General features: G+C 47.4%; 1 protein-coding gene and 1 long non-coding RNA gene across 2 annotated transcripts in view; one reads left to right on the top strand and one right to left on the bottom strand.

Moving 5' to 3' along the window:
* Positions 1-13,711, bottom strand: part of LOC116281791 (uncharacterized) — a 144,408-nt gene extending 130,697 nt beyond the window's left edge. The window contains exon 1 of the long non-coding RNA XR_004191235.2: positions 13,536-13,711. This is a non-coding gene — a long non-coding RNA (uncharacterized lncRNA). The remainder of the gene's footprint in view (positions 1-13,535) is intronic.
* Positions 13,712-13,728: 17 nt separating this feature from the next.
* Positions 13,729-24,716, top strand: part of SLC44A3 (solute carrier family 44 member 3) — a 68,763-nt gene continuing 57,775 nt past the window's right edge. The window contains 4 exon segments of the mRNA XM_072968168.1: positions 13,729-14,142; positions 18,156-18,298; positions 20,623-20,759; positions 21,672-21,765. Of these exon segments, the coding sequence (XP_072824269.1) occupies positions 13,747-14,142; positions 18,156-18,298; positions 20,623-20,759; positions 21,672-21,765 (770 nt within the window). The 5' untranslated portion in view covers positions 13,729-13,746.

Raw genomic sequence — 24,716 nt, 5'->3', positions numbered from 1 at the left:
GTGGGGCCTTCTCTTGCACCCGGCCGACTTTTCATTGCTCAGTAAAATTGGCGCTTTTATTTCTGTTTGTCACATTTGGTCCCCCTTCCTCTGTCCCACTTCGGTTTCACTCTGTGACCTCCAAACATTACACCTGAGGGCGTTTAGTTACTGCAGATGAGAAACCCTGGATCAGTTCTCATTTACTTAAACAATTAGCAACAGTGTTGCCTAAGAAGCCGGTGTTGGAATGGAAGGCTAGCGTTCTCTGGGCCGTTAGTTTTAGATGGTTAATAACCACTTAGAACATGAGAGTCACGTGTTCTTTTTAGAGTTACTTGGCTCCATCTTCAGGGTGGAATTCCGAGTATTTGGCGTAAGGAAGGTCCCAGAGCCGGGCCAGGTGGCGTGCCTACTGTGCCAAGTTTAAGGCTCTCAGACATGCTGAGTGTCTTCCTCTCCCCAGCCTCGTCCCAGCCCCGCCCCGGAGGACTGGCCGTGTGCCTGGCAGTGCCCGGCGAGCGGTCAGAGGAGGCCACCCCTCAGCGCTGCCCGGGAGCCTGGAGGGGTGCGGGTCCGCCCGGCACTATCTGTGTGACTCTCCTGGCCGGCCTGACAGACGGGCCTCCGCTGTGCGTATCCAGATCACTTTTGCATTTTGATAGCAAACGAGACCCGCAGGCGAGAACAGTTCGAGAGCCTGACACCTGCTGGGATGCCTACAGGCTCCCTGCAGTCTATCAGTTTCAATTTGAGAAACACTTTGAACTGTTTAATTGGTCAACGGAGTCATGACCTGCACTCTGGCCACTGCTGCCCTTAACTGTCCAGAACAACCACTGACCCAGAAGTACCCAGGAAAGCCCTGAACACAGAAACAAGAGCCAGGTGAAAAGCCAAGAAGAGCTGGAGGTAAGCAGATGAAAGCAGCTATAATAAAATACATTGCAAAACCGACATCTGGGGGCTCGATGTATGTGAGGCCTGATTCTATAGCCTTACATGCTATTCAGCAAAACGGTTTTGGTTTAGGACAAAGGGAAATTTGTTTAATTAACTGTCATAGATCGCAGTAGAGGGCACATTCTCACTGGGTAGAAAGGCTCTGAAAATAAAGAATCTAAGATAATAAAATTCCGAATGAGAGAGGCAAGGAAAGAGAAGAATGAAGAAAGGTCCTGGAGCAAATAAGATGGGAACGGACGTCAGAGCGCAGAAATGTGCCTGGAGGAGCAAGGGGCTCACACAGCAACAAGGAGACCCTGGGTCGGGGAGAGGCCACAGCGGGAAGAGGTGTCAGGTGCAGAGGGCCGGGCCATTCAGTGGGGGGCAACGGGCCTGCCCACCACCAGCCCACACAAGTTGCTCACAGTAAGTCCCATATGATCTCACAGGACAATAATATATGCTCCTGAAAATGACCCGATGTCATCAAGAAAGTTGAGCCACGCATGCCCCATCTGAAGCAGCCCCGGTGCTGTTTTGTTACCATGCCAGTTGTCTCGAAGTAGTGTGCTATCAAAGTAAATAGAAGTGCCAGCCCGCACAGGAGACGGCAGACCCTGCCTGCCCAGGCCTTGAGCGCCGTGGGAGGCTCCGTGACCACGGCAGCTGTGCTCTCCGGCAGTCAGCATCCACTCGCATCTGCAGGCGCTCTCGGCCGGGAGCCCTCTGCTGCCTGACCCCGTGCGGACATCCGGCACCGCGTGTGGCTCACTCCGCCGTGGCCAAGACAACCTGACCTAGAGTAGCAGACCAAGTGCGCCGGAGCTGCCACCCAAACATACACGTGTGTGTGTGTACAGACACGTATACACACGTACACACGTACATACGGCTGTATATTCAAGTCTTTGGGCACCTTAAGTTGCCTTCGATGAAAACATTTGAGGAGGAAGGAAATTAAGTGAAGCAGGCAACTTGATATTTGGAGAAGCATCATAAATGTCGCTGGAGCCTTGAAAGCCTCACCAACGACAGCGGGAAGAATACACGCCCAGACTTGCACGGCTGCAGGGACTGGCGGCGCTGGGAGTCCCCTTCACAGGAACCTCGCTCCATGGGGAGAGCGGGTCCAGCTGGCTTCCCCCGCTCCAGATACCATGTGCTCCACTCCTTGACCTGAGGAAAGGGAACCTGAGCCTGGGATTGACCAGCCCATCAACAAGCATTTTTTGTATAAATAATTTTCATCAAAAATGTTAAAATGGTGTAGACACTTAAAAAGGTAAACCTCAGTTATCTAGAACTGTCACTCACCAATCCAGAGTCGCCATTTTCTGACTGTTTCACACAGTGGAGACGGCACCTTATCGCTGGCATTGACGTCCTGCCAGACACAATCACGTTTTAACATGGGTTGTAGGTTTTCACTGAGAAATAACTGCCTTCCAACACTGTAAGTTTAAAGTGTACAATGTGTTGATTTAATACATTTATGTATTGCAATATGATTATGTTAGTTAACGCCTCTGTTGAGTCACATAATTATTTCTTTTTCAAGGTGGTATCACTTAAGATCTAGTCTCTCAGCAACTTTGAAATATATAATACAGCTTCATGGACTATCATCACTATGCTGTGCATTAGATTTGCAGAATTTATTCACCTTCTAGTAGCAAGTTCAAGACACACTCAAGTGCCACTTATTTGTGAAAGGTGAGTGACACGTGTGTAAACAGGAAGAACAGGAGGAACGAGCGTTGTCCTTTAGTTTTGTTTCTCCAACACCTGATGAGCAAATTAAAATCACCGTATCGTTCAAGTACTACAGAAAGTAAGCTAATATGATCCCAAAACTAGTCTGCAGGAAATCATACCCTAGGTCCGAGTTACCGTATTTTTGTGTCCCTACAAACAATACAAGAACTTGTTTTAAAGACACATTCTGGGCCCCACCTCCAGAGATTCTAATTTAGTACGTCTGTAAGGCCCGGAATCTGCGTGTTTCAGAAACTCCCTAGGAGATTCCATCCCAGGAACCACACATTGTTGGAGACAATAAAGCAATGCCATCTGGGCTGAGTGCCAAACAGTGGCCCAACAGCCACAGTCCCCACATCAATTAGCTAATTCACTGAAGAGCACGGTGCACTCTCCCACCTTGTAAATTAACAGGGATCTGCTTCACATTTCATTGTTAACCTCAGCGTTTTAAACTTACATAACACTGGCTGGAGGTTACTGAAACCGTCTTGAGCCGAGCTCTACAGTAGGCATACAATAACAATCTTCCCAATTAGCCATTGTTAACATTATTTTAAAGATGAGGAAACAGGCTCATAGAGGATAAGAAAGTTGCTCCAGATCACACAGCAGGTAAGTGTCCGGGCTGGATTTCACATCCCTGAGTCTGGACAACCCCAAGGCATCAGTGACTCCCAGACAACTAAATAAAGCGTCACTTTAAATTACGCAGTAAGAACTTATGTTCAGTGATTTTGAATATTCTCTACAGGTAATCAATTCATTTCAGATTTATAGGTTCATAATATATTGAATGTCCTCTATTCTAAGACAAAGTTAAGATTTAATAAGAAGCAACATCATTTTAATAGCAGTTTTCAGAGGGCATAAAACTCTACAGTAAATACATTTATTGAGCATAAGATGCCTCACAATTTTGGAAATGTGAAAATGCAATAAATAAATAAGCTGAACAAACAAGTAAGTAAAAAGGACGGGGAAGAGATCTTAGAGGAAGTGGGAAAAACCATACAATTTATGGTTGGTTTGACTATGCAGCCTCAGGCTTACAGTGCCACCTGCTGTAAGAAAGTGGCAACTGCATTGACCCTCAAGGCCAGGGCTTTGCTAGGACACTGGTCTGAGGGTTATAATCTCACTGTTATCCCGAGTTTCCAACAGAGTGAGTGTCAATATCACATACAACACGTAGATGTGGAACAAAGGTGAAAATAGGAATAAAAATAAATTTTAAATGGAGGGAAACTAGGGAAGATGGGAGAAAAAAAGGAAAGCAAGTTCGGGAGGTGGAATCACACCATCAGTCAGTCATTAGTGTCTGTCTCTTATTGTGCACCGAGCAGTTTGCATGTTTTATCTCAACCTGCTTTATTTATAACCGGTCTTCCACAGCCTTGCCTTTTCCCTAGTCTTTGCAAAGAATAAACTTTAGTTTTTACTGACCATCTCTATTATATTTTCATTTCTATTTCACTTATTTCTGCTCATCTTTGTTATTTGCATTCTTCTAATTTCTTTGGGTTCTTATTTTTCATGCCTCTGCCATGTAACTTTTTTACTGAAGTGTTGTGTCAGTTTCAGGTGTACAGCAAAGTGATTCAGTTTTATATATATGTGTGTATATATATATATTCCTTTTTAGACTTTTCCATTATAAGATATTACAAGATATTGAATATGGTTCCCTGTGCTAGACAGTAGATCTTTGTTGTTTATCTATTTTGTATATAGTAGTTTGCATCTGTTAATCCCAGATTCCTAATTTATCACCCCAGCCTTTCCCCTTTGGCAACCACAAGTTTGTTTTCTATGTCTGTGAATCTGTTTCTGTTTTGTACATAACTTCATTTGTATCTTTTTTTTTTAAGATTCCACATATAAGTGATTTCAGTCTTTGTCTGACTTCATTTAGTGTGATAATCTCTAGGTCCATCCATGTTGCTGCAAATGACAATATTTCAATTCATAGAATTTCAGAGCTGGAAGGAGGCAGAACTTGGCTCTCCCCCTTTACTTTACAAAGAGGCCCAGAGACAAAGGGGGCTTGCCTAAAGCCCTGTAGCTGGTACCCAGGCTTCCACATTCTCTATTCATTGCTTTCTCCCTTCATACCACCCTCCTCCCCCTTCTCCTCTCTCTCTCCTTTCCTCTTCCTCTTTCCCCCAACCCAGAACAGAACATCAGACTGTTGGATTAATAAAAGTCAAGAGAAACAGGGAAACGTCCCTCTCGAAAGATCTGCATTCAAGAACTTAAAAATCAGAGCACATCTGTGCTGGTGGTTAATAATTTTCAGTGCTGTCAGTGCAACACATTTACTCCAAAGGGAAAGGCTACCTGTTGAGCGAGAAGACAGAAACGTCACAGGTAATCAAATAGAGCACAGCTTTATAAAACAATACTCAGTCTGCCCTCTGTAAGTTTATGCTGGTATCTATTAAAAATTCTGATATTTATATCAAATATTTGGCAAGCAGCAAAATAGATGGTATCTTAATGAATCAGGCATCAGTGTCAACATGCAAATATAGTCTTACATTTCAGATTAAACAGGCGAGCACTTCCAGCCATAAAATACACTGAATCATGCACTAGAAAGTACTGGCCTGAGATGGTTAAAGCGGAGCTGAGATTTGCCTTCTGGGCTCCCAGCCTGTCCTGCCGCCCCTGGTGACCCTGAAGTCAAGGTCTCTTCCTCCTGCCACCAAGACCTTCTATAAGAAAGACTCTGGTGTCAGTCACTCCCGTGCTGGTGAGGGGACATTGCTCCAGCATCCTCTTCAGGGCCATTTGCATTTAAAGTTTTCCTTCAAAGTGGGCTGAAAGGCTTTCTTGTCTAAGAAATTTGAGATAGCGTGGACCGGGTAGGTAGGGACAGGGGAGTCGGGCTTTCCAGGTGCCTTGAAAATCATTCCACCTGCTCTAAGACCCCAAATATTTCAACACAAGTTAAGTTTACTACGTCCTCCAAAAATGTATAGTCCCTAACAGCACTCCAAAGACAGTGTTACAGTTGTTATCTGCTCCCCCCACCACACACACATACACACACTATGGTCCAGTCTCTAATACACTGATGAGCAGTGTGATGTCCTGAAAGGGGCACAGAGAACATTATCTCCAAAACATATCCAACCACAAGACATTTTTTTGAGTAGCATCTGCAGATCTGCTGTGGGTTAAAAAATGCACCTCCACCCCCCACCCCAAATAAAGTTGTGTCCATCTGGAACTTCAGGATGCGACTTTATCTGGAATGAGTGTAAAGATAAGAATCTTGAGATAAGGTCATTTTGGACTGATTAGGGTGGGCCCTAAATCCAATCACAGGTATCCATATGGGAGACAGGAAAAAGACACATAGTGACCCAGAAAATAAGGCCATGTGAAGACAGAGGCAGAGACTGGAGTGATACAGACACAAGCCAAGGGACACGGGAGCCACTAGAAGCTGAAACAAAGGGCTCCCCACCCCAGAACCTTCAGAGGGAGCCTGGCCCCGTGACACCCCATCCAGAACTGTGAGGAGACGCATTTCTGCTGTCGTAAGCCACCACCTCCATGGCAGTTTGCTGCAGCAGCCCTGGGGGACCAGCACAAGGCCTGATGCTCCCCAGAGCATGCGAGGCACACGAGCAGATCATAAACTTCCTTCTGCTCAGTCTCCAGCCCCACCAGAGAACAGCTTTGCTGTCAGAACTCTAGTTATGTTATTAAGACACAGAAAGAAGAAAACGGTTTCTGAAGTGAAGACCGGTGTGGACACGAGAGGCTCCAGCAAGAGGTTTCGGGGGTTTTTTTGGTTTTTTGGTCTGTTTTTTTGGAGCAAAGTTTGTGGCTGGGCCGAGAAAGGATAATGAGTGGCTCCGGCCCAAAAAACTCCCTGAAGGGTTTCAGCTGAGCCTTTTCAAAGGCAAGCCGAGGGAGGGGCAGCCCAGGGGAAGTGATCACAATTCTTTTGTTAATGGTGATCAATTCTTAGGTGCCAGGAGGTCTGGGGGCTACGTGTTCATGATAATCAAGTAATTCATTTCTTCCACTTGGTGGTGGTTTTTTAGCATCTGAAAAACTGAGGAAACAGGCGTGTGATACTGTTACCAGGGTACTTCAGAGAGGAGCCACAGCAGAGGACATGGGGACGGGTCTGTCCTGGGAAGGCCCCAGAGGGTCCTCTCGGTTACAGTTCCCCCCTTTCCTTTGATCCTCCTCAACCTTGAGGAGAACAGGGGTTGGACAAGAAGGAGGAGAATGTTTTGAACAGAGAGGCTAATCAGAAACTCAGCAGAGGAACTCAGTTTCAATCTCCAATCGTGTTTCATCCCTCCCCAGACCTTTCAGGGACTGGGGTGATGACCGCTCTGGCTCCTTCCTGCTGAAACAGGGTGTAGTCCTGCCTCAGGAATGGACCCTGAGTTGGAAATGGTCCCGAGTTCCAAGTCCTGGATCCAATTCCTGTGTGACTAAGATCTCCTTCCCCGAGGAATTCAGGGGAATTAGCCTGAAATCCCGTCTGGACCTGGCACTTGGGGAAGACTTGTAGCCAGGTAGCCAGCTGTCTGCTTTTACCTAAGTAGGTTTCAACTTCTGATGCGTTATTACCATATATACATAACAGGAGCTATTGGCCACTACACACGTCTCCTTTTTTCTGCTAACATCTGATCTAAAGCAATTTTATTGTCTAAAAAGTTAATAGTTACAAGAGGAGACCTTGGGTCATAAGGATGCAGCTGCCACCTGCCAGCAGACACCGCTCGGAGAGTGGCCGGTGGCGCCCCAAGTCGGACACGGCTCAGAAAATTCCCACAATACAGGAACGTACCTGAAATCACGTCCACAATGACACCCTCGTTTCACCCTGGTGTCTGAACCACAGCCACTCCACTTTGACTTTCCCATGCATCCCCTTCCTCAAGGCACCCAAGCACCTGGTGAGGGGGAGCAGGCAGTGTCTTCAAATCACTCACAGGAAAGCTCTCCCTACACAAAGAGAGAAACCTGGGGGGTGAGAGGCCCGATTAATACACACGTAACATTATGTACAGTCTGACTAGATTCAAGAGGCGGGACAAAGGAAAGCCAACAAAGAGACCAGGCGCGCAGCCCCTAGCAGCACGAGCACTTGACCCTCAGCAGGATTTGAGGGCTCGGGACCCTGACTGTCCCGCTCTTCCACGTGGCGGTCAGAGAGCCTGCTTCAGCTGGTTACGTCCATGAAGGACCGGCCTCAGTTTTAAAACCAAGTATAAAAAAAAAATGATGAGTGAAAAAAGTTCCAAACAACTCTGTACCATAGAGCACCATTTTTATAGCATCCCCTAAAAAGCAAACTGAATTACGTTCGGATGATGTGAGGTTTGTTTAAGCAAGGGATTGATAAACAAAGCTCAGAACAGCGGTTCCCGCGGAGACCGAAGGGTTGGCAGGGCTGGTGTCCAGAGAGGACAGTCATGGCAATGTCAGCTCTTAGACTGGGTGACGAGTCCACTGTTCGTGTTAATACACCTTATAATGCATACATGTGACATCTATAATACATACGTGGTACATGCAAGTTTATTGAGTAGCACTTGAGATATACAAAAGAATATATTAACATAATGTAATGTAATGTAACCTTTTGTAATTAAAAAGATTAACCGAACTGAAAGCACCTCAGGGCTTGAGGAGAGCTGCATTCCAAGGGTCCCATGCAGGGGTGGGGGCTGGCGGCTGCACTGTCCCCGTGCCTCACTCCCATAGCACTCTTCTCACTTGATTCTTGCTGCCTCCACCACACCCAGCCCCAAGGTGGTCCTTGGCGCACAGGCCGGCCCGACACGGCCAGGGTCATCTGCCCTTAGACCCACCACGCCCTCGCTCCCTCTCCATCAATCATGCCGCTCTGGTTGGGGTCCTCGTGCAGTTCCATGCATCAGGCCTCTGCCCCTGCTGTGTCCTCCGCCTGGGATGCCCTCCCCACTTTCTCTGCCTCGCCATCTCTCATTCATCCTTCACCCCTCAATTCAGGCAGCCGTTCCCAGGAAGACTTCAGGAAACATCACACTGGGCAAAGAACCCTCATCACATGTCTCATTACCAACCCCAGCTGAGCGTGACCTTGAAGGGGCAAGCCTTCCTGCTCCGTGTTTGTGCCCCTAGAGTTGGCCCAAGTCCTGGCACAAAGCAAATGCTCAGTCAATCCTTGTTGTACAAAGACAGACTAAAAATAATCAAGGTTCCAGAGGCCAGACTTCTATTCAAAGATTTCAAGGAGAAAAGCAAGACTTTTTGGAGCCTCTAACTTCCTCATCCTTACTCCATCTCCTTTACACACATGCCTTTCTTGGCTCCCACTCCCACCCCTTCACCGTCTTGGAGCCAAATGACCCCTTGCAGCCCCCTCATCTGTCAAGTGCATCTCGAGCCGTTCCTGGACCAACTACAAAGTTTGAACCCAAGACCATCCCTCGCACTTCTGGCAGGCCTGAGCTCATGGCCCTGGCCCCTCTGGGGCCTCCACTGATTGACTCTTGAAGGTGAGCCCTAATTCCTGGCAGAGAAGTTGCTTTATCACAGTCCAACATCACAGTAGTTTAACTAGAGGGTGTCAGGCTATGGTTCGAAGCACGCTGGCAACTCAGCCACAGGAGCTGGCGAGGAGGGGAAGGCAGTCTGAGAAAAGTGGAACGGAGGGTGGGAAACCAGACCTTTCTCAGGTGCTGGTCCCAAAGCACAACATCAACAAGACACACCGGCTGAAGCTGAGCTCAAGCTTTGGTCTGCACCTGGGAGGACTGACCCAAACCGTAGTGGTCAGACACTTGAAAGCAAAGCAGGCAGCTTGAGTAGTTCCAGTGGCATCTCCGGCTGGACTGGGACAGGAGCAAGAGTCTCGCATCTGTGCAGAGCAGCTAGGAGCTAAGGAAAGTACCAAAGCCTTCGGAGGAGATACGGATTAGAATATCAGGAAAGACCAGCGAATCGTGAGGAACCTAGGGCTCAAGGGGCAGAAGAGACGGGGTGAGGGAGGGGAAGAAGGGGAGACAATGTTATGGCCCAAGTGCTGCAGAAGCATCAGGGCCCGGATGAGATGGAAGAGGACACTTTGGGGAGGGAAGCCGTGAGAGCGTGCCCCCCCTCCCCGGCTATGCTAATAGGTCTGGAGACAACCATCCTAGGGCCCAGCAGGAAGTGTTGCTCCTGAGGAATGGATGGGGTCGGCGGAGCCTCAGGCTGAGGACATAGGGAGTGAAAAAGGAGAGAAGGCAAGTATATCGAATAAGAATAAGAGTGTGTGCGTACTGCACGTGTGAGAGCTCCCCAGGTGGAGGCGGGGGAGGCGCAGGCGTTGCTTTCTCTGTGGGCATGTGTGTAACATACAAAAGCAGAGAAAATAATTGAATGAGGCCCCATGTAGACTTCCCCCAACTTCAGCAAGTGTCAGTTGGTGGCTGATCTTGTTTCCCCCACAACCCCAACCCCTGCCTTTGCCCTGAATGTTTTAAAGCAAATTCCAGGCAGCATATCATTTTGTACAAGTTGCAATATGTAAATCTAAAAGATAAGGACTCCCCTTTTTAAACTTAATCCCAACGACATCATCAGATTCCCCTTAGTAGAAATCACTCAATTTCTTACAAGTTCTTTAATGGAAATTACTTAAAATTACTTAAAATGATCAAATATCCACTCAGGATTCACATTTCCTGAATGTTCTTCATTTTTCCAGTTCTCTTCATCTGTATCTAAATAATATCCATATATTGTCATTAGTTAAAATGTTAGGTAGTTTAGATAGAAATGAGCACTGGGCAGGGGGAGAGGGAGGGGAAAGGAACAAACCAGAACACAAGGAACCTGAGCTGTCAATCAATCAATCAATCAGTTAATCAATCAATTATGAAACCAGGATAAAAAAGCTGGAAAGACAAAAGGGCGGCGCCACTTCTCCTCTCTGGGATTGGCCGGCTCCCGAGTCTCGGGAGTGTGCTCTCTTTCACTAGGTTTTTTTACTTCACTAATAAAAATCTTCCTTATATCATGCTTTCTGTCTCTCATCAAAAATCTTTTTTGGGTGACTAAGAACCAAGGTAATTCTTATTTCCCTTTTCCCAGTAACAAAAATATCTCCCAAGTCTCTTTTAACTTATAGGTTTCCCCTCTTCCCCTCCCTGTACTTTTTTATCTTATCTTTTTGCTGCTGCCATTACTGCTGCTGTTGTGATGATGTTAAAACTCACAGCCTAGAGTCTGAAGACATTCCCATCCTCGGTTTTGCTGATGGCGTCCCTGTGGTGTCATTCGACTTGTTCCTCCGTTGCCTGTACTTCTTATAAATTGACAGGTGCACGTGGACTTTCCTGGCACAACTCTTTCACAGGTGCTTGTGTGTTCTTCACTGGGGGGAGGCTGATATCTGATTGTCCTTTTTTTGTGATGTTGGGGCAACTGAGATCCTAAATTCTTTTGTTCCTTCTGCACTTAAAAGTCAAAATACATCCATAAGGAGAAAGCTCCTCCCTCAGTTACGTGATTGCCCTGAAGTGTGGTTCAGGGAGGAGAGGCGGATACGCGCTTCATTCTTTTTCTTTGTTTATTATTTCTTGGGATAGTAAGTTTGCCCCCAGAATCTTCTAAAGGTAATCAGTGAGGCTTTACTTTTATTTAGTATTATTGTAAATTTATGAATATAAACATGTTTGATGTATTTCAAGGATGGGATATTTACAGATTTTTAGGATCTGGTGTAAGATGGGGGTCTTTCAATGCAGGTGGCTGATTACATTGGGTGGGCTTGTCCCTTAATAATTGAGGACTGGTGGACACAGCAAGCAGCAGGCTTGAAGTGAGCCTTGAAGGGCACAGTCATGCGATAACCCATCTGACTGCTCTGTGCTCCTGAGGAGGAGCTGCTATTCTGATGGGAACTCATTGAGTAGTCAGTCTATTGCTCCAATAAATGAAATTTAAGGAAATTCCTAAAGAAAACAATGAAGATATTTGAAATATATGTATTTGGCTTGAGACTTGCCCTTTAAATCTGAGGTTTATTTCCTTCTTTCAACCTTGGAATTTATCTCCATTATGTCTTCAGATTCTTCCTCCTCTCCATTTTTATATCACATCCTTTTTTTTTTTTTTTTGGTTTGGTTTGAGGGAGGAGGTAATTAGGTTTATTTATTATATTTTTTTTTACATTTTTTATTGATTCATAATCATTTTACAGTGTTGTGTCAAATTCCAGTGTTCAGCACAATTTTTCAGTCATTCATGGACATATACACACTCATTGTCACATTTTTTTCTCTGTGATTTATCATAACATTTTGTGTATATTTCCCTGTGCTATACAGTGTAATCTTGTTTATCTATTCTACAATTTAGAAATCCTAGTCTATCCCTTCCCACCCTCTACCCCCCCCCCGCCCGGTAACCACGCGTCTGTATTCTCTGTCTATTATATTATTTTTAATTGAAATATTATTTATTTTTTTAATGGAGGTACTGGGGATTGAACCCAGGACCTTATGTATGCTAAACATGTACTCTACCACTGAGCTATATACCCTTCCCCATCACCTCCTTTCTCTTGCAGCTCTACCCTCAATATTAATTAGAAAATTTTAAAGTAAGCTGCCTTATTTTCTTAACCTTTTCCTGCTGCCTCTGGAGAGTTGCTGACGCTACGCTTCCCATCACCGATTCCTCTTCTGCTGCGTCTGTTCCACTATGCACCCTGTTATAAATAGCATCAATGAATATCCATACCAATTATTATATTTTTAGGTTTAATATTTCCATTCGTTTTAGTTTCATGATATTTCTTCTTGATTTATATTGCTATTGCCATCCCTCACCTCTTTACATGTATTTACCATGCTTATCTAAAATTTTGGTCCATCAGTTCTAATCCTTCAGCGTCAGACACTACACATGGCTCAGCTGTGGTCTTTTTAAAGTAGCTGTGCTCCTCAAAAGTCTAGTCATTTGGTTTGCGAAGTCTGGTTCCCTTGGTTTCAGACACTGGCGACTATGCATCCAGCAGGCCCAGTGAGTTGGGGGGCGGGCCGGGGGCAGTGATGAGCCCAGAACTGAAGTCTCAGGCACCAGAGAACCACTGTCGGTCCCTCCCGTTCTCTGGCACTACCCCAGATCACTCCTCGGCCAGGTTTCTACCCTCAGGGAGAGGCCGTGCTGAAAAGACACTAACCTAGCAGCCCTGGGGGTGCGGATGGGGAAGCGTAGCGAGTGAAAGGAGGTCCGGGGTCCAGCTTCAGTTGCTTCATTTCTCACTCAACAGCGTGTTTGTGCTGGTCCGCTCTTGCCTGGCAGACTCCCCCAGTCAGAGTGGCTTCTGTGGTTGCTACCATTTCAGTGGAGAAGCTGGACAATGACTGTTCCAGGAAAACGTGGGAGGGAAGGGGAGCGGAACCTGAAACCCTCCCACCCATCGAACTTCTCGAACTTCTCGGCGTCTCCTCCCGCCACCCACCGCCTACGTGCTCACAGATCAAGGCCGCCTTCAGGCTCCCCAGGGTTTTTATTCTTGTTTTACTTTCTGGAACCCGCGGTTCCTCCGGCTGCTTTGGTTTCTCCAGGACAAGCCGTGTGGGAGAGAGCCAGCAGCCCTCTGGTAGGAAGAGCCACGCCGCGCCTGCGGGGACCACTTGACAGCGCCCCCTTGAGGGTGCCGTTCGACTCCCAGCTCTGCCGTTCGCGGGCTGTGTGTCCCCAGCAGGTTACATCCCTGCTGTCCGTGCCTCAGTCTCCCTCGTCTGTGGACTGGGGATAACAGTGGTTCTGCCTTGTCGGTTAACAATGCTCATAAGGCGGTCAGAACAGAACCCGGCCCAGGCGAGGGCACTCACCTGCTAGCTGTGCGCGGCATCAGCCCTCCACTCTCCGCCGCTCGGGAAGGGCTGGCTCAGACGTCTGCTTCCAGCTCCCCGCAGGCGCCGCCTGCTAATTAGCCTGCAGCGAGGACGCGCCCAGGGACACGGACCCGGCGGGGCGGGCACCCGGGGAGCCGCGCCGCGCGGGAGCGGAGGCGTCCCGGGCCCCTTCTTCGAGCCGGGCGGGATGCGTGCTGACCGCGGGCTGACCCGGGCTGACCGCCGGCTGACCCCGGCGGCCCGGGCGCGCGCCCGGGGCCAAGTCCGTGGCGCTCGGAGGCGGCCGCGAGGCGGCGCTGCGCCCCTGCCCGCCGCTCGGCCGCCGGCGCTGTTCGGGCTTCCGGTGCCCGGCCTCCGCCGCGGGGCGCAGGATGCAGTGCCTGCGCGCCGAGCGCCTGGTAAGCCCCGCACCTGGCCCCGGGGGAGGGCCCTCCACGCACCCGCCCGCCGGGCCGTCCCCGCCGCCGCGTCCCGGGGACACCTGGCCGGGAGGCCCTCGGACCCCACCCAGGTGCTGGTGTGGAGGCGCGGGAGAGGCTGGCCGGCGAGCAGCGACCTGGGGCGCCTCGAGGTGCACCTCCAGGTAAGGAGCTGGCCACCGGGGACCTCACCTCCGTCCTGAACTGGGCAGGTGTTTCACAGGCTCCATGAAAGCTTCAGGCGGCCACGTTGAAAAGAAAAAAGAAAAAAGGGTTACTTTGAGCTGTCTTGGAGTAAGTTTGGGTTCATTTTCCAGCTTGGGACCAACATGATTAGGCCCTTTTCCTCAGCACTCTTCCTTCTTTTCCGGAAGGCTTCTGCAGAGAGAACCCCCAGGCCAAGAGAGTGGCGACCTCAGCTTCACAGGAAATGCACAGACACGGCGTGGCTGTTCCTGTTCGTGTGGGTGTGTCTCTTCAGGTGGCACCAGGTTCAAGTCCGTGCTGCAGTGAGAGACATCTCCCTGGGAAATCCCTGTCAGGCATCACTCAACTTTCCAGACTTGCTAAATAGAATCACCGTTCCCAGTGGGATTGTCACTTAATGGCCCAATGCGTGGTCACTTATTATTCCAGATCTTTTACCATCTCACCCTAGCCCCCCAGATAAAATGTTCCCCTAACAAAGGGAAATCCGGAGTAAACCTATAAATAAATTCCTTTCTTTAGCTAAGTGTAACATACTTCTGGTATGTTGTGTTTAGCAGCTAATAGGTAAACAGGCCTTTTCTATAAACCCTCCAGTCTGATAGGTAAGGGGACTTCTTTCCCCACTCTAGTTGCTAGCTGTGTCAGATTGCTGGTAGACACCATCAGACTGTGTCATATTGTTACCCCAGTTCTTGTCATGCCCGAAAGATAAGGTTACTATCGGGAGATGGTGTATTGTATAGTGGAAGGTTTAAAAAGACGTATTTAGGAAAGGAAAAGTGCACCTCCCAGAATGGGAGGTGGGCTGACCCAAGGGAGGAAGAGCGGTGGGTTTTGTCTCCCCTTTCTCTCGTACCCTGGCTTAGAGGCGGTCTTCTGATTGACGGCCCTTGTTCCTGGAGTGCTTCCTCCTGTCTGGCCCCTTTGCGCATGTCCTTACCCATGATGTACATAGAAAAACCCATGGTGGGGCCTAAACTGCAGTGCTAATTATACAATGAGCATTGGGTCGTGTCGTGTTAAGTCCGTTCCGCTACTGCGCAGTCGTGGCTGTCGGGTTCTAACAGGTTTCTTGCTGGCATCGGTTAGAAGTCAAGTCCCTTAATGCTGGAGGCGGGCATAACGTCATCTTCCAGACCATCCTCCCTCTCCTCCACCTGTCTGCTCGGTGCCCCCGCGTATCTACCTACCTAACAGTATTAGTCCTGGGAGAGTCTCAGAAGTTGAATCTTGATGCTTTCATAACGGGTTTTAGAGTTGTAGGGAACAGCAGAAAAACGCTCACTCAACTACAAAATGTTCATGAAATCATCCGCTCCAGAGTGAGGCATACTGTTTGCTGCGTGGTGAATGATTAATTTATAAAGCCTGACAGTAATTCTCCACGTGATTACCTTTGTTGAAAAGAATTAATTTTGAATAAACCTTAAAATATGCTTGCTCCTCTTTCCAGGTAAGAGGGGCATTAATTCACTTGTTGACTTTTAAAGTCATAAGCCAATGTTCTGTGTAGCCTCTATCATGACCCTTTGAGCTCTCCTCTAGGAGCTGGGAGAAACTGTACCTGCAACCTCTCCCCCTAAATGTCCCGCCAGACGCTGGTGTTTCTCTCCAGGTCTGCTGTTGTATAAGTGCAGGGACCAGCTGTCCTGCCAGCGCCTGGCATCTCTGAACTCTGGCTGTTAATGTTATTTAATGATCTTCCCTAGCCCCTCCACAATTCAAGCCTAGTGCATCACTACCGAACCTGCAGCCACCAGCTGTCTGGGGAAAGGATTTGTAGTGGCCCACCACAGCCTGAAGCATCAAGAACCGCCTGAGAGGCGGCACAGAGCTGGAAGCTGCTTTAAAGTTACATGTCATTTTCAAAATAAATCTGAAGGCTTCAATCTTCCCACAATATCTTTACTATATTAAATCTGAATAATGAGAGTCCTTCCTTAGCCGGCTTAGCCTTGCAACATTTTTTTAACCACAGATATTGAAAAGAGAGCAAGGAGTGGTTTTTTTTTTTCCTCCCTCTTCTGTTCGGCCTTCTGGTCTTTCTTGTTACTTCCTGACCAGTGACAAGGCACGTGCTGAATGGGATTATTGATGGTACTGCCCTGAGCTAGGGCTGGACAAAGGAGATTTGGGGTGAGGGGCCAGAAGTACAAGCAGGGACAGTCTACTGCAAACAGAAAGAGTGCCAGCCTTTCTTTATGTGTGCATAAGACACAGAACAGAGCAGCTCAAATTCTGGACCATGTCTGTCTCTACTTCCTCCTCAGTGTCCTCTCCCACCTTCCCTTTTCCTACTCATCTTTCGAGACTCCATTTTCCAGATCTCCCCCAGTACAGTGGACAGTGACCTCCTTGGTAGCCCCACCATAACTACAATACACACCTACTGTTTGGAATCACAATTGTGTGTTTGAAGTTGGAACAAAATGTTGATGGATTAAGGGAGTTTTAGTGTGGCAGGGACTCAGGATTACCCAAATCTGCTCCCCTCACCTTTCCCCACCAAAACAAAAACACCTTCCACTCCTCCCCACAAGCTTCTTAACGGAGATGTTAACATAAAGAAAGCTGATAAATGGAAACTGTCGTTTCATTATCAGATCTCTGGTGAGCTGGGCAGAAGCCCAGGACCCCTTTCTTCCCTCTAAGTCCAAAACCAGTCAGGATCTAACCATGCTCCAAAAGGAAGGCCAGGAGGGGAGCAACCAGAGGCTGGGTCAGCCTACCATGCCAGCCACAGGGGCACGCAGTTGCACCCACACTCAGCCTGTAAGTAAAGGGGGAGGACTCCGTGCACCAGCAAAGGTGACCCACTCATCCTGGAGTCTGACCTCGAAATGAGGACGAGCTGGCCGGCTAGGAGGGACAGCGAGCCTCCTTCCCCAGGAGTTCAGCAGTTTATAAGCCCCGAGTCCTGCCCGTCTTCCAGGCTGAGTTCCTTGGGGGCAAGTGCTCGGTTTGGTTAATTTCTACATCCCTCTCTGGCACACACGAGGCACCTTAGAGACTGTTGCTTTGATTCCCAAATTGATCATGCATGTAGAATATGTGAAACATTTTTGACTTTGGGGCAATGTACCTTTGGAACATGTGGCACCAATGCTATGTTGAGTGGTGTGCTACGTCCCCCTCCTGGAACGATCGTGGTTGGTGCCAAGCATTCAGTGTCCTCCGAGTTGTAGATTGGGAAACGTAGCAATGCTGAGTTTGTGTAATGGGAGGATACAGACTCAGTCTGAGTCGAGAGCCCCTCAGTGCATGTTAATGGAACAGTCATTTGAGCTGAAATTTCAAATACCCCACATTCATTATGGGATTGGACCAAAGTGACTATAAATTGCAAGATGTTTTTGTCCAGCAGAATTCCTGAGATTCTTTATATTACGTATTTTGAGCACTTACTCCCAAACACCGTTTTCTCACTTGTTAGGGACAGTATTTTGATATATATCAACTGTGTTGCCTCTACCCTTGAGGGTTAGAGTCCCCTAAACTCTGTCTCACAAGACAAAAAGAAAAGGAGGGGAGGAGTATGAGGAGAGGGAGGTGCAAGAGACGGAAGGAAGGAAGGGCTGGGTGGACGGACAGAATCTCAGGGAAAGAAGCGTAGCCTGGTGCCCTTAGATAAAACGAGACCCTCAAGGGGAAAAAAAATTGAGCTGTCCCAGTGAACAAGGCCAAGAAGGAAAAATGGCAGACTCTTGGAAAAGCAGCTGAGAAGCATCAAGAGGTGAGAGATGGGGAGGAATCTGCTTTGTGTTTTAGAAAGTTCTCCCTCCCTGACCCGTGAGAACAAGTGCTGGAGAAGCCGCACCCGAACTGAGTGGAGCAGCTGACTCGCTCGCTGTGCAGGAGCGAAGGGCAGCGATGCGGGGACATTCTGTTTTATATCAGCATTCAGGGATGCGGGGGCGGGTTTTCAGCCCTTTGGCCGGGCTCTCAGGTGCGACTTGGGTTTTTCCAGGTGTTCATCATGGGCTACCTGGTGGCGGCTGGAGCCACGGGCAGACTCCTGTTCGGCTACGACAGCTTTGGCAACGTGTGTGGCAAGAAGAACTCCCCAGTGGAGGGGGCCCCCCTTTCAGGGCAGGACATGACCCTAAAAAAGTAAGTGTTCAAGTAAGGCCCCGACCTGTATAGCGGCTCGATTTCAGAACTTTGTATGGGGGGGACAGTATAGCTCAATGGCAGAGCGTGCTTAGCACGCATAAGGTCATAAGGTCCTGGGTTCAATCTCCAGTATCTCCATTAAAAAAAAAAATAACAAATAAATAAATCTAATTACCTCCCCTAACCCCCCACCCCCCCAAAAAACTTTGCATAAATTGGTCATTTTGAGCTGGAAACTGTTCTCCCATTCAAAACCCTATCAGCCCATCTCAGAAAAAGGGAGGCATGTGAGGTAGTAAGGACACAGGTTTTAGAATCAGCCAGTCCTAAGTTCAAATTCAGCCTCTGCTACTTTTCAGCTGTGTGACCTTGAACAGAGTACTTAACCTCTCTGAGCTGAGCTTTAAACTGGTTTTTATACTCACCTCACAGGATTGTTTTAAGGATTCACCGAGACCCTGCATGAGCTAAGGCCTAATAAATGTCAGTTATTCCTGTTATTCATAATGTATCAGAATCATATTCCAGTTGTACACCATTCACAGTATTTTTTTCTGTGTGGAAATACCTGAATCCACCTGGGAATGCTGAGGACCTGCGTCCCACTCCCTCCCCAACCTACAGTCTCTACTATGGCACTGTGGTGACGCACTTTCCCCTCCAGCTCCAACACAGGAACAGAAAGGACAGAGAAGAGACAACTGCCTCGAGGGGAGAGAAATCCCTGGCCATGATTCTCTAAGACGGAGACATTGTCATAATATTGAGACTTGATAACCAAAAGCAGCTCCTGGGAGAACAATCTTAAGGGCCTAAGTAGTTCCTGAGCCTAAGTTCGGAGTCACCAAATCTCAGCCCAGACCTCTGCCTCTGAGTGCTGCTCCCAAGGAGGGGGCTTTGCATTGCTGGACGTGGATCCCCGGGGGCATTTCCCCCTGTCACTCACAGAGAAGACAGGAGGCAGGCGGGGCTGCCCTGAGGCACCTGTGCTCCTATGTGGGAAGTGCCAAGGTAGGAAATAGTGAAAAGGATGTATTTTATTTTCCTGAATAGCCAAAAGGTGGGAACAGCCAAGAGCCTGACAGCAGATGCGTGGATAAACAAAACGTGTACATGTAACGGGATTTTGTTCAGCCTTAAAAAGGAAGGAAATTCTGACACCTGCTACAGCACAGAGGAATCTCGAGGATATTATACTAAGTGAAGGCAGCCAGTCACAAAAAGAAAACTGTTTTATGATTCCACTTACATGAGGTGGACACCTAGAGTGGTCAGATTCATAGAGACAGAATATTGAATATTGGTTGCCAGGCCAAGGGGCTTGAGGAGGTGGTGAGTCTTTATTAAATGGGTACAGAGCTTCAGGTTTGCAAGATAAACGGTTCTGTGGGTGGGTGGTGGCGATGGCAGCACAACAGTGTGCATTGTACACTTAAAATCATTACGATGGTAAAATTTTATGTGTATTTTACTACAATTTTTAAAAATCTAAATAAAATAAATGGAATGAGGTGTGTCTTTATCACACACCAGGGAAATCTGTTCCCTCATCTCCTGTTATACCACCCCCTTTCTCCCAACCCCAGTTGGAGGGAAAAGAAGCTTCCGGGACCCCCTTCCCTGGTCCCTCCTTCGGAGGACTGGCCACAGGGCTTGTGGTCTGGCGTTCCTCTGATCGCAGCAGCCCGGATGAGTGCAGGGTGCGGGTTTGTGAGTTGCCACTGCCAGCCCACATGTGACCCCGTTAATGGCAACAAGCGGTTTTGTTCTTGTGCCCCATCTGCCCAGTGGTGGGCGGCTGCAGCAGGAGGGGTCTCGTGAGCTTCCTGGCTCTAACTGGGAGGCGGGGGAGGGGTGAGCCTTTAACTCATAGCCTCAGCCTCCTCCCCTCCACTTCTCACTTCCCTGGGTTCGGCTATTTTCTGAAGTATAGTTGCACACTCGGTGTAAATATGCTTCTGTGGCTTTCCTCGAGTGGTTCCTGCAGTGGCCTCACCTAGCAATCGATGGACAGTTTAATCAGTCCCTTCCCTTCCTCGGTGACTCTTCAGAGAGCTCTAGTGTTATCAACACCCCAGAAAATGCTGAATCTGGAAAAGAGGAGTTTTGTTAACATTTGAATGTGGTTGCCAAGCTGCACAACTCCATAGATGACCCCAGGTAGGTATAATACATGTTAAATTATGCACAAGCTTTCGATTTTGAATGTTTGCCTTAATTATTCTCACATTTGATAACAAGCGGTTTTTTTTTAAGGCCCACAGTTAAATTTAATGACAGGAAATGCTCTATGACCCTCTTCTGTTTCATCTGTCTCCCAGACATGTATTTTTTATGAATTCCTGCAACCTGGAAGTCAAGGATGCGAGGCTCGGTTCCACCGTTCTCTGCGTGTCCAGCTGTCCTGAGGAGCAGCTCCATACCCTGGAAGAGGTCCAGCTCTTTGCAAACACCAGTGGTGGGTACCGGGGGATGGGATCGCCCTTCCCCCTGCAACAGGGGACCACGGCGGGCTAGCCTGTGCACACAGAGATGAGGGAACTTGCCCTGAGGCTGCTTCCTCTGCCAAGCTGGAGATCGTCCTTCCTCGTGGGTGCCTCTTCTCATGTGGAAAAAACCATCAGCGTTTTCTCCTGAGCTTGTTCAGTTTCATTCAGGCTTATCTGGAATTCATCTGAAACCCTAGCTGTGCTCTGCTCCCTGCCAGGGACTGGTCTGCCGAGCACGCGGGGTAGACAGCAGAGCCCAACGGCCCCGAGGCAGGTCAGAGGGAGGGCAGGGCGCCCAGCGCACACAGCCCTACACAGGCACCCGCAGGCTTTGGGTTGAACTGCCGACAAGTTTGTTCTTTCATTAAGATGTTTGGGCCGGGGGTACTTTCACTGACCGGTCGGATAGTTACAAGCTGTTCCAGAGGCATTTGTGTAGCTGGCGTGCCTTGCTCTGAGCCTGCTTTTCTGATTTCTGTTGTAAAGATTAAACAAGCAAGAAAAGTAAAAGAAATTCGAGGCAACCCAAGGCAAATTTCATCTGCCTGTGAGATGGTGTGCCAGATTTTTAATAATTATTTACAAGACAGGGTTAAAAATACCAAGCCTATGTAATGAATCGGCTTCAGATCATTTTAGCACCAGTTACGTAACTTTCGGTTTGGGGTGTGGCGTTTTGGAGAGAGACTAAGAAAGAAAGGACCTGAGTCGATCTCGGTTCTGATGCTTATTCGTTCTGCCTCTAGGTCATCCAGAGACCTGTCTTCTAAATCCAAATGATTTATTCTATTTTTCTTTTCCCATTTTGGTCAAATGACTATGGTTTCCTTACTGGCTTTCCTGCAGGAAGATGGTACAGTCTGTGTGTCTTCTGCTTCCAGGGTCCTTCCTGTGTGTTTGCAGTTTAAATTCCTTCCACTACACCCAGAATCCAAACGCAGACTCGCTGTGCCCCAGGCTACCAGTTCCTCCAAGGCGAAAGCTTCCGAACACGTTCCTTAACCATTAACAGAAGGTCCTGGGTGCCTGATGGGAGTCTTCTGGGTTCTGTGGGAAGCAGCACAAAGAGGCTACCCTGTAGAGCCCTGCCTGCAGGAGCTCGCAGTTTACAGAAGGCCAGGGATAAACAGGGAGGGACTGTCTGCAATATACATGTTGGTTTAGGACGCTGGGTTAGGAACCAGGCTAACTAAGGAGAAAAAACAACAAATAGTAAAACTATACGTAGTCTTCGAATGACAGCCTTTGAGCTGGCGAAAATATGTGAATTATTACCAGGTGAATGGTTTTGTAAAGTAGTTGGTGTGTGTTTTTTCTACTCCCACTATTTATTACAAAGTAGAAATTGTTTACTTTTGCTTTTTTATTGCAACCAGACGTTGTTAGGTTTTTTAGCTCTAGATTTCTCTGTAAGAAACAGGCCTCGGTAGTCTAGGCCAAGTGGCTACCACACCTTTCTTCTCAATGAGAATAGAAAACAGGTGCTTCTCAAGAACACTGCTCAGTGAACTGCTTTCAGGGTCTTACTCATCCCTGTCGACTAGGGCAGTACCTGCACGGAGGAGCCCCCTTATAAATAAAGCTGTACCAGTGAAGCAGTGGTCGCGTTGCCAGGGTACATGGCTCTCCTGTGAGCCATTGAGAAGGCTAAGAGGAAAAATACAGTTAGTAATCATTGCCACATCAGGATACTAAGATGTGCTTAAGGAGGACTTGGGTTTATTTTGCATTACCATTCTTTTGAAAATTGTAAGTATATTTGCAGTGAATGCGACCTCTGTGCAAAATCCCTTCAAGATCATGCCAATTTAAGTAGAACCAATGCATCTTGCCAGCCTCCTAGTACAGTGTTCATCAAACTTGTGATTGGGATTCACAGTAAGAATTGATTACATCACAACCCCAGTATACACATACTCTCATGCACACTTAGGTGTATGAAACAGAAATCAGAGTCTCACAAAACAAGATTTCCCCTCACTACTTGTGATTCACATTAACAGTTCCTAGTCTATTTCACTTTTTTAAAAAGTAATTTATATCATAATCTTCGAACAGGTTACAAATGCAGCTTGAAAAATGCTGAGAGAGCAGGTGCTAAAAAAAAAGTAGATTTTTAACTGAATAGGAGGAAGAATATAGTTTACCATCCTTGTGACCTTCTTTTCTAAAATAAATATTTTGTGTTATAAGTAATTGAAAGAGGAGAGAATTATTTCCAGAGAATACCATGCCATTTTTCTATAAAATTTTTTAAATTCTGATTTTTGTCATGTCATGAATATGTCTCACTGAAACATAACTAAACCCAGAAAAAAAAATTCTACAGTTTTTTAGTAACTTGAAAGAAAATTATTTAACACTTGGAGAGAAGCTTTAGCTTTATACTCTTTGACCAGCATCTCCCCATTTCTCCCCCACCCTACTCCTGCAGCCACCACCATTCTGTTCTCTGCTTCTATGAGATTAACTATTTTAGATTCTACATGTAAGTGAGGTCAAGCAGTATTTGTCTCTTGAGAAGGATTTTTTTAAAGAATATTATTTGTAACTGGGCCTACAGAAGGAATGAAATTTTTAAGTTTGTAATTTAACCAGAGTTGGATACACTTTCCTCTTAATATAAAATGGGATGGTGGCTGTAATTCCATGGGAGGCCTGTATCTTGATATTGGTGATGATAATAGCAAACACCTACTGAGCTCTGATAACTCGCCAGATGCTTTTCTAAGCTCTTAGCAGGAGTAATTCATCTGGCCTCAGAAAACCTCTTTGCTGCAGACACTGCTCATCTCTGCTTTCCCGCCGAGAAGACTGATGCAGAGTCAGGCTCAGGTTGCACCACCAGCAAACCCAAACAGCGTCCACATTTATTTCTATAACCCCAAACAGCCAAGGCTTCACTGGTTTTATTTTGTCCGGCAGATGGCCTCTGTAGGCTCACATCAGGCCGGGGGAGTCGTCTGGCCCCACGCATCCTAGGGCCTTTTCCACCTCTCCGGCCACCCTAGACCTTTCACCCTTTACATGCGACCTTTCCAATACTAATTTTTCAAGTGGAGACAAAACTGCTGATTGACTGGCTTTTCTTGGACGGAGTTAGGGAGATAGAAATAGCCTTGAGGGCTCCATTTCCTTTTCCTACACAAGCAAGTGTTTGTTTTAAGATGGAAATTATCATATTTATCATGGAAGAGCAGTGCCAAGAGTGAAAAGCTTTGAAAACATGAGAAGTGTGGCTATAGGGCCAAGGAACATTTTCTAAATGCCTCTTTTTGACTAACCCGATTGTTTCCTCTTTCTGGGTGGATCACGTGAGGCATAACATAGCCTTTTAGCAGTGACTGAATACCCACAAGGCCTGTACATCTAGGAGGGAGCTTCTAAGAGCAGTGAAAAAATACTGCAGAAGGTAATAAGCAGGCATATCTTTTTCCTTTTGGTGTTCAATGTAATATTGTATTTTGAGTCCCCCATGTATTTAAAATCCAAAAAGCTTGGGTTTTTCTTTCTAGTAAATTCTAGTTCTAGCCTCCCACATAGGTGCCCCATGCATGTCAGTGCACTGTTTGCTTGATTAAATTCCACATTTCATATTCCATAGGGTCATCTAAATATACAGTCAGCTCTCCAAATTACTTCCTGCAAACTTGGGTGGTTTTGCTCGTGGGGAGAGGAAAAGCAGAAGTAGGGAAGAAGCGGCGGTCTGCGGCCAGTATTTGCATCCCCTGCCCCAGCTAATGAAGTACTCAGTGGGCAGCTAGCCGGTCAGCCACCTGCCAGGGGTGACCCGCACTTCCCATGCCTGTCTCCGTCACTCTCTGGTCTATGATGGGTCATTCTTTACCAGCACAGGGGAGTTAAATGCCTAAAAAGCACCCTAGTTAACAAACCATGTTGACAAAACTAAAGTTTTATGTAGAATT

Source organism: Vicugna pacos, chromosome 9 (genome assembly GCF_048564905.1).
Source record: "Vicugna pacos chromosome 9, VicPac4, whole genome shotgun sequence".
In the NCBI taxonomy this organism is placed as follows: Eukaryota; Metazoa; Chordata; class Mammalia; order Artiodactyla; family Camelidae; genus Vicugna; species Vicugna pacos.
This window is presented reverse-complemented; position numbering and strand designations above follow the sequence as displayed.